Genomic DNA, 16,817 nt, shown 5'->3' on the forward strand with positions numbered 1-16,817 from the left:
CATGGACATCTGAAACATGGCCAGTCCAAAACCAAAGATTCTCATTTCCTAACAGGCTGCTCCCCCTTCTGAGTTCCTGCCACGGGCTTCCTCATTCCTTGCCCACACCTCACCCCACCCCAGTGCGGCCATTAACCTACGCCATCCCTGGAATGGTCTTCTTCCACCTTCTGCACCCTCAGATCTGCCCAGTCGGCTGATCCTGCTATCCATCTCCCTCTGTTCTCCGAGCCGGCTGCTGTTCCCACCTCCCCGGTCTCAAAGGCTCTTGTTCCTGCTTTCTGGTCCTTTTCCATGTTAACCAAATTCCTAGTATGTTTAACCCCTGCCAATGATATTTTCTGCAAGTAAAAGTCCCCAGGTTCCCACCGTACCGCTAACCCACCTGCACCTGTCTCCAGCTGCGGCTCCAACAGCATCTTCTTCACCCCACGGCTCTCATCGTCCTGAAACAGACCTAGAAACTCCTCAAGAGTTTCCGTCACTTCCACCTGTTCTACATCCGCCCCTTGGGAGGTGTTACAGGAACACTCGTCACACCGTGATAATGAACTACCTCTCTGTCTTCCCATGAGCTTTCACACAGGGACCAAGTGTCTTCATCACAGACCCGGAGTGGCACGTACCCAGGATGCTTATAGCCAGTCCTGTACCCCCAGCACACATTTCTAATTAACCACGGCATTCTTTCTTGATGAGCCTCTATGTAACCCCCAAATGTTTCTCAGTGCTGTGCCCTGACTGCCTCCAGCCATTTATAGGGTCTGTCAGTCCTTTATGATAATACTTTTGGCATGCCAGCAGTATGCCTATAGAAAATGTTTACAAGTAACCTTTCATAAAAAAAAGACCTTGAGTAGAACCCAATCCAGTACATCTAGGGCATAAACCTATGAGTTTAAAATGAATGATTGTTTTTGCTATGCCAAATAAAGAAAAAGCTACAGGATGTGCATAATTTAATGTGACCTATATAAATTTAGTTTTCATGAACTGCTCAAATTATAAAGAACTTATTTCAAGGGCACAAAAAAAATGAAGAAACTTGCCTAAGTTCATGCAAATACTAAACAAGCAAGAATGGTGGAAATCCAAGTGTCCACCTTCATAGGTTGATAATCCTAACAATTGGCCTTTACTGTCTTCTCAAATGTGATGAAGACATGGACTAGCAGCTCCAGGAGTTCCTTGTCTAGAGAAGGAGACAATTTAAATTGGTCACTAAATTCCCCAAGGTTCAGTGATTGGGAATGCATGGGTGGTGCTTCTTGCTACCTGGTGAGGTCAGAAGAAGCTTCCCAGGGTTGGTGAACTTCAACTGAAGACCCACCCCCCCAAAAAATGTTAAGATTTTACCAAACAATTAGGGGAAAGCATCCTGGCAGAAGGAGATATAAAGTCAGGTGTGTAAAATCAATTAGTAAATCTCAACTGAGAACTTATATCCCTGCACTTAGCTAAGGAATATAAGACAAAAAAAAAAAAAAAAAAAATCTAAGTCTTGAGTATTTGTCTCCAAAAGTAAGTAAAATTTACAACTGCAGTAGAGTGTAAAAGTTGATAATGACTGCAATCCTACAGAACTCTCTGGAAGCCCAGGAGCAACCCACCAGCACTAGGGGTTGGGAAGCCTGTTAATCATTTCTGTGTTTGATTTCTATGAGACGATGATTGGCAGGTATCATGGGGCATAGGTGTTGGATGGACAGAGTTACTGGGACTTTAACAATACACTGTGCTTTCTCCTAGATGAAGGGCTGCATAAAGGTGTTGAAGGAACAGGCCCCAGACAGTGTGGAGGGGCTGCTGAACGCCCTCAGGTGAGCCAGCCCCAGGGAGGACTGACACGGGCAGCCACCCCTCCAGATCTGTTGCAGATGTGGACGCTTTTGGGGATGCAGGGCCAGAGCACTGAGCTTATCTCCTTGCATATTTTTAACACATTTAATCTTCCCAGTGACCTTTTGGGCAGCACCTTTTATCATGCCCTTTTTTCAGATGGGGAAAAGTGGAGATTTAAAGGAGTCAAATAACTTGCCCAATGTCAAACAGCATGTGGACAAGCTGGTCTCTAAGCCCAGGTCTAGGTGACCCCACAGGTCAGGGGCCCGACTCTTGGCTGGTCACTTTGTGGTTAGTGGGGCTCAGAAGGAGAGGCTCTGGGTGTTCCTTCCCTCCTCCCCGGTGGTTGCCCCACCTGGCTGCACATGAGTCCACTGTGGGTTGTGTCTGAAAACACAGACGCTCCCCCTCTGAGCCAGACCGCGTGACTCAGACCTCTGGGCCAGAGGCTCAGGCATCCCTTTTGTTTGTTTGTGTTTGTTTGCTTGCTTGTTCTAAAGCTCCCCAGGTGGTTGACATGTGCAGCTGCAGAACAGAGAACACCGCTAAGTATTTGTCCAGCTGAAGCTCATTCCAGCTGCTCCCTGCTAACGAGTAATGCCCCAGCTCCTCCTCTCGTCCCAAGGATGCGTCTGTTTAATAGGCTTCGGGGAGGGGAGTCTCGTTTTTTAGCAGTGACACCTCTACAGGAGTTCATTGACTTCTGCCACGGTGCAGATCATCCCAGTCCCGGCTTGCAGTCAGGAAGGCTCGTGCGCCCTGCTGCCTTATTCTTTAATTCCCCTCGTTCCACTCACGTACATACAGCAAGTGTTCAGAAGCCTGAGTGGAAGGAACCAGGACTCTTCCATCTGTGTCCAGTGCCATCACATTGTCCCATTTAGTCATCCCAACTCAGAGACACAAGACTGACCTATTATCCTCATTTAATAAATGAACAAACTGAGACACACTTGAAATGATACTGATGTTGGTGCTATTTTTCTGACTTGCTCAGTCAGAGCACATCATCCTTCAAAACACACGTATTACTATGAAAGCCCTCGCAATTCCATGAGTTCTCCAGGACTTTTCCCACTTCACACCAAGCCGGCTTTCTATATACAATAAGAAGACTTTAACTTTTGGATTTCCTGAGCTTCCCAGTTCCATTCAATCAAGCAAACTTTCTCAAGAGCAGGGTGCAGTGCTGGGCTGGGAGTCCTATCTGAGTGTTGGAACTTTGTCTCCTGTAGACACAGGATGAGGTGAAAGGCTCAAAGGCTGCTGGGGCAGCCAGACCCAAGTTCAAGTCAAAAGTAGAAACTGTTCACAAATCAAAATCATCAGCTTTGAGATCTCAGTTTTCTCATCTGTAAAATTAAGGCCATTACCTCACCTAAAAAGTTATTGTGACTAAATAGAGACTTCTGTGGGGTACCTAGGTCACAGTTGAGGTTTTGTTCTGTTAATTTGTTACCTTCCTTTGCACAGACAACTTCTACATGGGGGTTACCAGGAGACTGCAGATTACACCATTTATTTATTCTTTTTTTTTTTTTTTTTTTTTTTTGGTTCATTCATCTGCATCAGTGCCCCCTGGTGGCGGAAATGAGGACCAACCATCAACATTTTCAGTTTTGGGAAATCCATATTTTGAAATTTGTGACAACAGGGATGTGTAAGAATATGTCACAATGAATTCCACTATTTTTTATAATTATAATGCACCAATAAAATTAATTAAAAAAAAGAAAATAGGGATAACTCAGTAGTCAAGATGCTGCATTCAGTCAGGTAAAATCTACGCCTCAAAAAATGAGGTGGACTGCATTTCCTTGTGTAATTACTTGATTAGGCAGAAGATCTACGTAGTTTAATAACCATCCTACAAAACCCCTTTGGAAGGAAGAATCAGATACCAAACCTGCCTGAGAATACAAAGAGCACAGAAATGTGCTCCTTGTCTGAAGATGTGAGCCCACGTGTTTGATTGATCTCTGGGTGCTTCTCAAGGGAAGGATGGGGTGTCATGGGGAAGCCTTCTCGGACCACTGCTTGCCCACTGACCTCCACCTTTCTGTCTCCACTCAGGTTCACTACAAAGCACTTGAATGATGAGTCCACTTCCAAACAGATTCGAGCAATGCCCACTGACCTCCACCTTTCTGTCTCCACTCAGGTTCACTACAAAGCACTTGAATGATGAGTCCACTTCCAAACAGATTCGAGCAATGCTTCAGTAGAGCTCTGCTCAAAGAAGAGGATCTGTGTGTTGACCTCAGAAGATGTATATGTTTACATAATTTAATACAGATTGATGTTAATACTTGTGTATTTACATAACCGTTTCCTTCCTGTCACTGAAATATATGGACCTTAATTTGTATCCTGACTGACTCAACCCAGCAGAGCATAAATTGACTTAAGAGCCTTACCTTTGACGTCTGAAACGAAACCCCCTTCTCCAAAGGCCGAATTTGGAGATTTTGATCTTTGCTACCAGAGTCCTTTAATGACACCTATAACAATCAGAAATTCCTAATAGTTTGTGGTAGTGTTATAACTCTAGACGTGTTATCTCTCTGGGAAGTATAGCTTATAGAAACACAAAGCATTTGATTTCCTGTGTCTGCTCAGCTACAAGAAATAGAACTGTTATCCTGACGGAGGGAGAGAGAAATTCACAAAAAGAAAGAAATGCATGTGGAGAATCAAACCCAAGTGTTCTGAATTCAGCACGCCCCCTCTCAGCCTGCAAAGCACACATGCAACTCTGCTGTTCGCACATGTTTTATTAATCAGCATATTCCCTTTCTGTCTGGATTTGGGTCCCTCTAACATTCCCTTTTACTTTTGTGAGAGGAAAAATCACCTGGATTTTCGCTGGATAGTGAGGGAGCATGGGGGTACAGAAATGGGTTCTTGCAGCTGGATTGAGGAAGGTGGTTGTCTTTAGAATATTCGTGAGAGGTGACATCAGTCCACATCGTCCCTCTGCCTCCTGGGACAGGAAAGTGAGGGTTCGACTTTGAGGTCAAAGGTGAATTTGCTGATTTAGGTCTGGGGACACAGTTCCTCCTGTCAGGGGAGCCCTGTCTTCTACCCATGTGGACCATTCATGTGGGAACAGAAGTCTAGGACATGTCTTTAGTTACCAGAAACCTGGGGGAATTTAGAGGAAGAAAATGTACATTTCTGGTTACCTGGTATTTAAGAGACAACTCCTTCCTGCTCACGTTGCTAGATTGTTGCATTGGGAAAGCTCTGGTCTAAGTTCCTGGATTTAGTCCTTGGCCTACTAATGAAACACAACATGATCTTAGGAAATTTTCTTAGCTTTCTACATCTCAGCTTCCTCATCTATAACATGGCAATTAAAGCAGACAATCTCCAAGAATCCTGTAAGATTAGGAGCTGATAAAATGACTGGCTCTGCCATTCTTGTTCTGGGTCTATGCCAGTAAGCATTGCCCCACTGTCTTAATGACTGTCAACATTACAAGGCCTGTAGTCATTCCGTCTGCAGAGCAGAGCTTAGTTAGAATGAAATCTTGGAAACCTATCCTGACCTCCAGTGGGAACATAAGGCCCAGCTTCTGTGGTCATCCAGGATGGCTCCCAGGTGGGGCTGGATCCAAGATGCTTCCCTCCTGAGTCCATAGTCTTCCTTTTTCACCATGTGGCCTGAGTTTATACTATGGGATGGGACTGGACCATTGCAGAGAAATACTCAGTCTGGCCTATATTACTTCTTGCCTGTTTCTGCTAGAAGCAGAGTTGCCTAGATAGTAAGTGAATGATGATCCTGGGTATTGGGTCCTGGTACATCAAGGTTTGGCATCATTTGCAACATTCCAAGGAATGAGATACCTTTGCTTTCTGGACTTTAGTGCCCAGCTGACATTCCCTTGTATATTTGGTACATACATACATTTATGTTGTCCAAGAAGAGGGGGTAAATGCCTGTTTTGTTTTGTCTTAACAAAGAAATGCAGTCAAATGGCAGGAAAGAGTCCCTGGTTTATATGTCAATGTCAGTCAACCAATGAAGACAAGGCCCTTTTTCTTAGTTTTTCAAGCTGAATAAGCCTGGCTGCTTGGATGGAGCTTCTCTCATCAACACAGAAAAATACTAGATGGACTTCAAGAGCGTTTCAAACCTAGGAATTCTAAAACCCTGGAGGAAGCCAGAGAATGTGGTGATGCAGAATGAGTAAAGTCCTTAAATATTCAGCCTCAGCGATGTCCTGCGTGGCAGCCAGGGCTTTGCTTGGGCAGCCCCTGTCAAGCCTAGGAATACAGAGTGCACAGTGCTTATCTTCACTGGGCATTTCATTCTTTTCTCAGATGAGCAGATTAAAGTTTGAAGAGAAGAAAGGACTTGCCAATTGCCACTGGGTTCTTGAGGCACTGACCCAGGGACTCGAACCCAAGCCATGTGTGCACACCACAACTGCCTCTCAGCCAGCTAAATGAAAAAAAAAAAAAGTGTTAGGGATTATCTGTCAAATAGTATATATATATATATATATATATATATATATATATATATATAAATAGTTGAGCACATTTATAATTTTAAATTAGACTTTCTATCAAATGGGACCAAACATATGTATGGGCTGCTGGCCTGCTTCAGTTTAGCGGGGCCACCTTGTCTCACAGTTGAGACTCAGCACATGGATTCTGGGAAGTCCAGGGTCTGAATCGTTGCCTCTGATCATCAGGAGGACAGGCTAAATGTCTGTGATCACTACCTGGGGATGGGTCTTGGGTCCACTCCAGAGCTGCCGTGGGAGACAAATTGTCTTAAGAGACTGTCCTCCAGGCATCAGGAGCCCTTGAACAATCAGTTTGTTTGTGCCGCATGCATGTGTCCAAGACTCATGGGTGGGATGGGGAAAATGGGGAAAATGCTAGTGACAGTGTCAATGTTAACTATCTTTCATATTTGATGTCTCATAGTTTTCAAATAAACAGTGTTTTCCATGACTCAGATATTTATTTTGAGGCAAACAACAAGGTAAAAATTATGTTTCTCATATACATTCTTCTGGCATTTTAACTCTATTCTCAGAAATCTTCCAAGCACCACAAGGAATGAACATTAAATTAAAAAAAAAAAAAAAGTGGAAATAGATGTTTTGAATTGTACTGACCCAAGAAACCCAGGGATATTATCTCTAAATTATTAGTTAATTTCATCAATATTTGCTCTTAGTCATCACCATTCTATCAAGACATTAATGATAAACCTAGGTTTTTGATACATCACATTTAAGGAAAAATAATCTCGTTCTTTCTCGAAAGAAAAATAAGGACCACAAATCTTGGCATCCAGTTGTGCACTAGAGTTCGGAGACTTCTCATTCGTTCTTGTATGCTAGATAGCTGCAGGTTTTCCTAGATGTGTATAGTTGACGTTGGAATTTTATTTCAGGAGCATAAAGCTTTGGACCACCAATTTTCTCACCACCTCTGTAAAGGTCATTGCATACCCAAAGCTGTTTCAAGGTTGTCGGATGTTGTTTGCTGAAGTCATTGTAATTTTTTTTTTTTTTTGCCTGCTTTGCCTCTTTTTGTACAGAAGTTTTGAGTGTGAAGTGAAAATTAAAGTTTGGTACATTAATATATTTAAAAATACACCTTTATGTTATGTGATGTTCAAGGTTAAGTGTGTGATAAGCTCATGATGACTGGCCTGCATAGATCTTTGCTGACCCTGCTCTGAGGAAATCACACCAGCTGCCCTTCACCTCTCTGCACCTCAGTTTCTTCAAATACAAAAGGCAATTCCCAAATCGTGCTACTCATGGTTTCATCTGTTTCATTAATTTCAGTAAGGATGCTTCGTTTTAAAAAAGACAAGACTGATATCTAGAGATGCATGAAACCTCCTTGTCCAAGAAACTCTAATAAACACTCCTTTCTCTCTTTCTTTTGAAGGCAGTAGCCCTTGATGTATTTGGCAACATCAGCAAAGATATGTATTCCACCCAAGTACACTTTTCAGATAATGCACTAAAACAATTCTTATAGCTCTTTGGCATGGAAGCACTCCCAGGGCGTCACCTTTAATCCCTGCACTTCTGAAGCTGATCACCTGATACCTAATTATGTTGGTGTTCAGTAGGTCAGAGACCTCCAAGAGAGACTTGCCATGGTGCCCTGTGCAAAATTCAAAGGCACTTAGCATGATTTGGGGTACAAAGGGAAATGAATGAGAATAGGAAGCCTTCTGTAAATTAACAAATGGACAGATTGTAAATGGACAAAAACTGAAAGGAGCAAGAAGGATCAGGGCCTTTAAAGTAAGAGTGAAAGGGTGGAGACAGAGAGAGAGAGAGAGAGAGAGAGAGAGAGAGAGAGAGAGAGAGACCCTAATTAAATGAGTGTTGAGTGCCAAGAAATATGAAAAGTAGTAAGGTATATGTGAGACTGAAGACCAATACAGTGAAGAGTTGAGGGTGTGGGATTCAGAGGATCTTTCACAACAGTTTGAAAGTTGGTTGGAACTCAGGGTTCACTCTACAGGATGGAGACGAGGGGCTCAACTGTGAAAGAAACTTGGTGAATATTTACCATCTGTATTCACACAAAATTTGGACTTACCAGTGTGCAGAGAGAATGGTTGGTGTTTGCTATTTGAAGGGTTTGTGTTATATGTGGCCATCACAACCTCAGTGGCTGTTAAATACTACTAAATAATTTGGATGAACTTATTTAAACTACTCATATTCATTAACTACATTAATCTAGTCAATATCGAAGTCCTGGTGGAAGTGAGTCTAGAACTTCACTGATGTGACCCTCTCTTATGCTGTCAGTAAAGGAGGGTCCTAGCCGCTCCCACTGCAGCTCACATGTCACACATGGGCGACGAGAGCATTTACCCTAGCCATGTCAAGTCCCTGCAAGTCCCTGCTTCTTCCTCTACTTCTTTCCTTGCCTGTTTCTCTTTTACAAAAATCTGGGATCCTCTAATTGTTGAAAATATGTGCCCTGAAAATACATTCTGCATGCAGAATGTCTCCAAAAAAAAGGACACTTTGAAATTGTGGCAGGATTTTATATAAATTTCAGAATATGGTTTTAAATAGGTCTCAGGTGAACCGTTCTTGTAAACACTTTGAAGTCTTTTCTCTGTGAAATTTTTCAGTCTTCCCCATTGAGCCTCACACTTCTAGATGTCTCCTTCTCTCTGCCTGCACTTCCTGTTCATTTTCACATTTTCCTTGTTTGCACCATGACAGGCTTTATTTTAAGTAGGGAGCTACATTTTATTAACCATTCCTAAGCTACCTGTGAGCTAAAGGTTTTGGTGCTGGGATTTGGAGGCCAGAAGTCTTAAGAGCTCCCTTAAACCTTGAAGAAGTATAACCCTAGAAAATGTCAAAAGCAGTTGGGGGAGTCTTTCTAAGTATTTTCTTTCAAATTTCAATGTATTTGAAAAAAAAGATATTCCTTTTGTATTAAATAATACAATATCCATGGAAAGGATACAAAGGAAGTGTGTTGCATGGAGATGCCAGAATGGGATGGATCATGCACAGAAAGGACCAAGTACTCGGTGGAATCAGGCATTTGCTACCTCCCAAATACACCACAGGCATTTCCACCTCCAGGAGCCTATCATGAATGCACACCATATTCCTCTCTACCTGACATCTACCTGCTCATAAATGTCAACATCATTCTCCCATGTTCTCCGGGGGGCTTTTTCTGCCTACCCCTCTCTCTTTTAGGTCTCTACTACATTTAGTTCATTTTCTCCAAAATACAGGTCACTTCACAGTACTTGGAAATATGTATTTTTTTCTCCACTAGATTTTGAGTTCCTGGGCACAGAGGATGTGCCTTTTAGAGGACTGAGCTCAATATAGGCCAGTGGCCAATAGAGACTTCCTGCAAAGGTGAAACTCCAGGGTCCTGAAACTTGGGTATGCTGAAATGAATTTTCACAATTAATTTCTCCAGCTCAGCAACTATCCACAATAACAAATTATCTGCTCCCTAGTATGGTCAATTTTATTCCTGGAAGAAATATTTACTTACCTCTCAGCATATTTTTAACCTCTGTGGACAGAGAGAGCTTGCGACTTGTTACTGATATGCCAGAAGTCCAGATGAGAAATCAGGCTGTTCTTGATCAAAAGTCAGAGTCAGCTAGTCCTGGCAAGGGCAGGCAACCAACATGCTAATCAGACAATGTCTTGCTCAGTCCGGGACAAGGCTACTGCTCTGTCAGAAAGCTGAGTTTGACACCCTCAGAGGCAGAAGGGCAACAGAAGCAATGTTTCAGTGACTAGACAAATTGATTCAGCACCTTGGATAGCAGCCTAGGCAAGCCTTAATGGAGTACTGCTATTTGTCCTACAATCTGCAGCCTTATTCGTTGGTTCAACTTTGTCTCTAGAGTTCTGGTTACCAAAGCTAATATGTTCCTTTAAAATAAAGTTGCTAAGTACCTGGAAAATCGTCTTCTTCATGAGGCTTTGAGATATCACATAAGAAGAGCATAAAGTAGTTTTAGAAAGGTGCAGGAATCATGTTTGGGGGGTATCATGTTATGGTCTTTTTAGATTCAAGCTTAATTTGTAGGAATGGCTCTTCATACTTAAACCCTGCACCTCCAGTTGATCATTAAATCCTAACACATACTTTCTGGAGAGTTCTCAAAAAATACCAATGACTCCTAGTCTGGTTTGCTTTGTTAACCTCCACTTCTTAACCTCTTCCCCAGATTATCAGCCTTTACTGTCCCTCCTGTGATTCAGTATCCACACAGCAAGTACTCAGGTTTCTCATGAATCTTACCATAAATTGTGTCTTTGCAAGATTCTTTAAGTACATTCTTAGAGATGTTAATTGGTGTTCCAGGGGAGAGGTTTCAATTTTCAAGCATTTGTGGACATCAAAGAGATTATTTATTTACTTATTCTTTTCACTACCAGATTTGTTTATACATTGTGAATCTCAATGGAGGGTTGACTATGTAATATATGGGAATTCTCAAATGTATTTGTCTGAGAAGTCTTTCACATTCCACAGAACATCTGTAACTTCTCATGGACGTAAGCATTCTCTAGCAACACTATGGCATGGGCCCCCTAGCCTGAGCCTCAAGCCTCTCCCTGAGACAGACTGTCTAATTCTCCCATCACACTCTCTGTCTATCAGACATGCCATTCCATTTTCCCAAGCTACAAAACTGTGCTGTTTTCTGACATGCCATCTTTCTTTTCATATTTATATGTGGTTAATAATGCTGCTTCTCCTGTCTGAAATTCCACATCCCCTCATCATCTGCATTGTGAAATCCTATTCAACCTGAAGGTATTAGTCAAATGTCTCATCTCCTATGAACCTTTTTGTGAGCTCCCCAAGCCCTTAAGCAAAGTTTGTTATTTTCCAGTGTGACCCCATTTCTTCCTCCTTTCTCTTGCTCTCTTTCTACATACATACACACACATATGAGAGAGAGAGATTATATTATATATATCAAAATATGAGACATATATATATATGAATGTTCATCATGATGTTTTACTTTTGTGCATTCATTTATCTTTTCCCCACTGGACAATGATTCCTTAAAGGCAGTGCCTATATGTAATTTATCTCTCAAATCTCCCTATTTGCATCACCTAATAGAGTTCATGACATGCCTCAATATGTTCCTGGGGCATGTTTAATGGGCGTATTTAAATGCATGCCCTCCTCAACGCAGAGCTGAACCTAGATCATGCCATCACCCAAAGCAGAGCAACTTAAGGTGCTTATGCACACCTGCAGTCCTGCCTGCTGGACGACCACTGGATTGGAGCTCCACTTTGCCCAGGATTTTGGTTCAAACCATGATCATGGTATGGCTGTCTATCTGGGAGAAAGAGAATCTTTTTGTGTTCTCACAACAGCAAGTGTGAACCATGATAGCCATGATCCAGGCCATCCACAACCACCAGATCCCTGTTACTACTGCCAGCACATTTGGTTCTCATTAGCTCTGCAACTCTCAGGACCTATCAATAAGATGTCAATAGAACATTCCTGTAGGAACATTTCCCCCAAATGGTCAAGCTAAAGCAAGCCTCAGATATGAGTTATTTTTCAATGACACACTTGGGCAAAGGAGAATTAGGAGATTTAATCACAAATGTTTATTACCAAACTGCTTGGTACTACCCAAATCCAAGGATGGTGGGGAGGAGTCAAGCATGAATCACATTAAGTGCTGAAAGCTACCTGGGCCATAGCAAGACTTTCAGAGAGGCAGGAATGATATACCTCCTCCACAGAGCTGATATACCATGGTGCGCCAGTTCAATGCCATCATTATTACATGACACAGAGACACAATCAGCAGGCTGCATAGCATTTAGATGGTGGCTAAGAGGGTATAGATTGTCATCGACGTGGGAGAGAAATATAAACATGCTGGTCATCAGGAGGTGTGCTTACCTAGGGGATGGTTCTCTCTGTTCGCTTGTGAAACCCAAATGCCTTCAAGATTGGTACACTAAATAAAGGAACAGAGGGTTAACGAATGGGCCAGAGGGAGCTGTAACTAAAGGCACTTTCCAAAACTGATCCCACTCCACCAGCTTAGAATACTTAGCTTCAGTGACATATGGAAAATATCTTTTAAAAAATAGCTGTGTCTCATAATGCACCATTTTTAAAAACCTACTTTTGATATTTTGGCAACTTGATATTCATTATTTTGTTATCTACATAGAATAGGAAGAATTTTATTTTTAGGAAAATAAGATCGTACTATAAATAATAGATATTTAATAATAACTGATTTTCCATTTAAAATATATAATGACCACCCTTCCAGGCCAATGTGTGTAAGTATATGGATGTAGGGGGAATGGAAGTGAGTGTGTACACATATACAAATACATAAAATTTTTTTTCCAAATTATGAATCTAACTTATAGACTTAGTTTGCTTCTTAAATAACTTTATTCAGGTTTGTTGATATACAGTAGACTTATTTAAACTACATATTTGTTAGTACACATGCACATACATATATGTGTCTATACATATATGTGTACACATCCCATAAAAACCATCACCATGATCAATGTAATAGACACAGCCAGTGCTCCTAAGACTCCTCATGCCCCTTCATGACCCTTCTCCAACACCACCCCTGCCATTCTCCAACAACCACCGGTCTGCTGTTACTATAGAGCCATCTCTATTGACCAGACCTTTATAAATAGAATCAGACAAGTATGCATTTGTTTCTTCCTGACTTTGTTCACTCATCATAAATACCTTGAAATTCATCTGTTTGCTCAATAAGCTGTTCCTTCTTATTATTGAATAGAATTCTACCATACACATTGAATGTAGTTTGTTACTACATTTTAAAAACATCTTATTTCTGGGCTATTGCAAATAAAGCATCAATTCACAAGCACTTTTATGAAGCTATGCTTCATTTACCTACAAGAAGTATGTCTGGATTATGTATTTTAGCTTTCTAAGAAGCTCTCAAATTGTTTTCTAAGTTTATGGTACCTTCTTAAATTTGCACCAGCAGTGTAGGATTGTTTCGGATGCCTGCAAATCCTTGCCAACAAATGGTTCAAGAAGCCTTTTAAAATTTAGGCATTCTAATAAATTGGAGTAATAGCTGACTGTGGTCTTATTTTGCATTTCCCTGAAGACTAATGACAGGAAGAATATTTCCGTATATTTTAGTTTCCATCCATATGTCTTGTTTGGTTAAATGTGATTTCATATATTATTCTTTCTTACTGTCTTGATTACTTTCCTATTACTGAGTTCTGACAGTTATTTATGTGTTATGGATATGAGTACTTATCAGTTATACAGTTTTCAAATATTTTCTACAAGTGTATGGTTGTCATTCCTTTCTCCTTACAGTAGCATTAGAAAAGCATAACTTGATTTTGATGAAGTCCGATTTATCAATTCTTTTTCTGCTACAGATTGTACTTCTCATGTTGTGAGAAAGAAATATTGTCAATCCAAATTCACAAATATCCTCTGAGGTTTTCTTCTAAAAATTTTAACATTTTAGAAGACTTTGGGTTTTACGTTCAGATTTATTTTTTGGTTCAAAATACTGTTTGTATATGGTGTTAGCATAGTTTGAACTTCTGTATTTTTATATGTATCCCAATATTTCCTGTGTAATAGTTCAAAAGACCATCCTGTCTCTCCTGAAGTGCCTTTGTGCTTCTGTCAAATGTAAATTGACCACATATATGAGCACCTAATTCTAGATTCTATCCAAGGCCATTGACTTATTTGTCTAACTTTCCATTAATACTGCAGTCTTGATTGATGTAGCTTCATAATAAATCTTGAACTCAGATAATATTAAATCTCCAAGTTTGTTTTTTCTCATATGAGTTTTGGATGTTTTAGATTTCCCATTCCCATAAGAGTCTTAGAATCATCTAGTCAACTTCAATTTCTACCAAAAATGAAGTCTTATCAAGATTTTTATTGAAGTTTCTTAAATTTGTAAATTTAGAGAGAATCAACATGTTTGCAATATTGAGTTTTTTGATTCACAAATATAGTAAACCTCTCCATTTGTTTAGATCTTCTTTAATTTTATATGATGTTGTACATAATCTGTGAATTTTGTTTTCAATCCGAGTCCCTTTTTGTCTTTCTTGACCTGCAGGACTAACTAAACACTTCCAGTGTGATGTTGAGAAGAAGTAGTGAGAACACACATTCCTATCTAATCCCTGATCTTAAGGGGAAGGCGTCAGTCTTTTTTCAGTAAGAATGATGTTAGTTGTAGGTTTTGTAGAGATGCTATTATGGTTTGGATGTGAGTTATCTCCCAAAAGCTCCTGCATTCATGTAGGAATGTTTGGAGGTGAAATGATTGGATAGTGAGAGATGTAACCTAGTCAGTCCATCTTAGTTTAAATGGATCAACTGGGTGGTAACTGCAGGCAGGTGGATGTGACTGGAGGAGGTGGGTCACTTGGGGTGTGCCCTGGAAGGGTACATCTTCCCTGTACTCACCATTCTCCCCTGTTTTATGGGCATAATAAGCAGAGCAGCTTCTTCCAACATGACCTTCTGCCATGATGTTCTGCCTCATCTGGGGCCCAGACCAATGGAGTCAACCTACCATTGACTAAACCTCTGAAACCGTGATACAAAATAAACTTTTTGTCCTCCAAGTTTTCTTCTTGGGTATTTTGGTCACAGAGACTAAAAGCTGACTAATACAGATGCCATCTGGCAGGTTGAGAAATCTCTTTTTTATTTGGCTGAAATGTGTTTTTTTTTAATCAGGAATTCATGTTGGGTTTTGTCAAATGCTTTTTATTAATCCATTCAAATGTTTATATTTTTCTTTCTTGGTTTGTTAATATAATGGATTCCATTAATTGATTTTTAATGTTCAACCTTTCATTACAGAGGTAAACACTTAGTTATGATTTATTACCCTCATACATTTTTGTACTTGATTTTCTAGAAATATGTCAATAACTTTTATATCTGCTTATGAGATACATTGGTCTGCAGTTGCTTTCTTGTACTGACTTTCTCTTATTTTGATATCAGAGAAATACTGGCCCCACAGAATGAGTTAGGAAGTTTCCCTCCTCTTCTATTTTCTGGAAGATTTTGAGTAGAATTCACCTTCCATCAAACTCGCTGACCTATTTAATGCTTTCTCAATCTTCTTGTGCCAAATTAAATATCATTTTCTTGGGAAGCCTCACCTCTAATCCTTACATTTTTACTTCTTTCCAAGTACATGTTGTAATAACCCACTATATTATCCAATCATTAGCACACATTTATAATTGCTTTGTTGTAGTTATTAGTTTTCTGTACCAGACTATAAACTTCATAAAGTCAGAATCCTTCTGTTTTGCTCACTACTCCCTCACCATTGCTAATAAACCTGGCCCATGGTGGGCCTGGAATATTTCTTTGTTAGATTAATGGTTTATTTACCCAAATCCCTTTTAAGTATCTAATGAGATTATTTTTTTTTTCTGTAAGATAAAATGTTATCAATAAATATTGGACAAATTCCTGAATATTGTACTATTTATAGGTCCCAAGATGAATTTTACATAGCCATTCTGTGTGAACTTTTACAGATTGATAGTGAATACTGCTGGCTTCTCTAGAATTTTTATCAAAATTAACAGTGATATTAATCTCTTGTGTGCTTATGTGTGCATGTGTGCAGGTTTTTAGCTCTGACATAGTTTATGATCACTGTTTGAAAGAAACAGAGTTTTTTTTTTTTCTTTTCTTAAATACAAAGCTTTTTTTTAAACAGCATCTATGCTGTTTGAAGATCTGTAACAAGAATCTGTTTCAACCCTTTTATAAACTGAGGTATTCTCAGTTAGTATTCTCAATTGTTCTCATATTTTTGAGGCTTGGTCATGTAGTTTACACATTTCTTTTGACTTTTAGTGATTTGTATTTTTATACAAAAATTATACATTTTGTCCTCATTGAAAATATTTAGGAATACTTTTGCAAAGTATTTAATCTGTGGTTATATATCCACTTCCTTGAAACTAATTTTTTGAATCTGTGTATATTCCACTTTTACCTTGATTTAACAAACACAGGATTTATATATTTGTGCATGTGTGTGTGTGTGTGTGTTATAAGAAATAACTACTGAACAGCAACAAATGACTATGCAGGGGCGGGGGGACTTTTAGATCCAGACACCCTGGAATTTCATTCAGATGCCATAATTTATTACATGTGTTATCTTGAGAAATTTTATTTGCACCTCAATTTAATCATCTAGCAACCAATCAATACTTCTTAGTTATAATTAGTGTCTCCTGAAGTAATTCTTATTTTTATTATTTCCTATCTTCTTAAAATTTCTCTTTACTAACATTCCTATTTCTTAGTTTTTATACTTTTTTTTTCTAGTGGATTTTTTTTATTTTAATTAAAAATCATATATTTACACAGGGCAATGTTGTTTGATT

At 39.8% G+C, this 16,817-nt stretch overlaps 1 protein-coding gene across 1 annotated transcript in view; it reads left to right on the top strand.

The window, feature by feature from the left end:
* Positions 1-6,357, top strand: part of CYRIA (CYFIP related Rac1 interactor A) — a 56,881-nt gene extending 50,524 nt beyond the window's left edge. Inside the window, exons 10-11 of the mRNA XM_079111145.1 lie at positions 1,750-1,820; positions 4,004-6,357. Of these exons, the coding sequence (XP_078967271.1) occupies positions 1,750-1,820; positions 4,004-4,067 (135 nt within the window). The 3' untranslated portion in view covers positions 4,068-6,357. The remainder of the gene's footprint in view (positions 1-1,749; positions 1,821-4,003) is intronic.
* Positions 6,358-16,817: the final 10,460 nt, after the last annotated feature.

The sequence above is a fragment of the Sciurus vulgaris genome (genome assembly GCF_902686455.1).
Source record: "Sciurus vulgaris genome assembly, chromosome: 14".
NCBI classification, from domain to species: domain Eukaryota; kingdom Metazoa; phylum Chordata; class Mammalia; order Rodentia; family Sciuridae; genus Sciurus; species Sciurus vulgaris.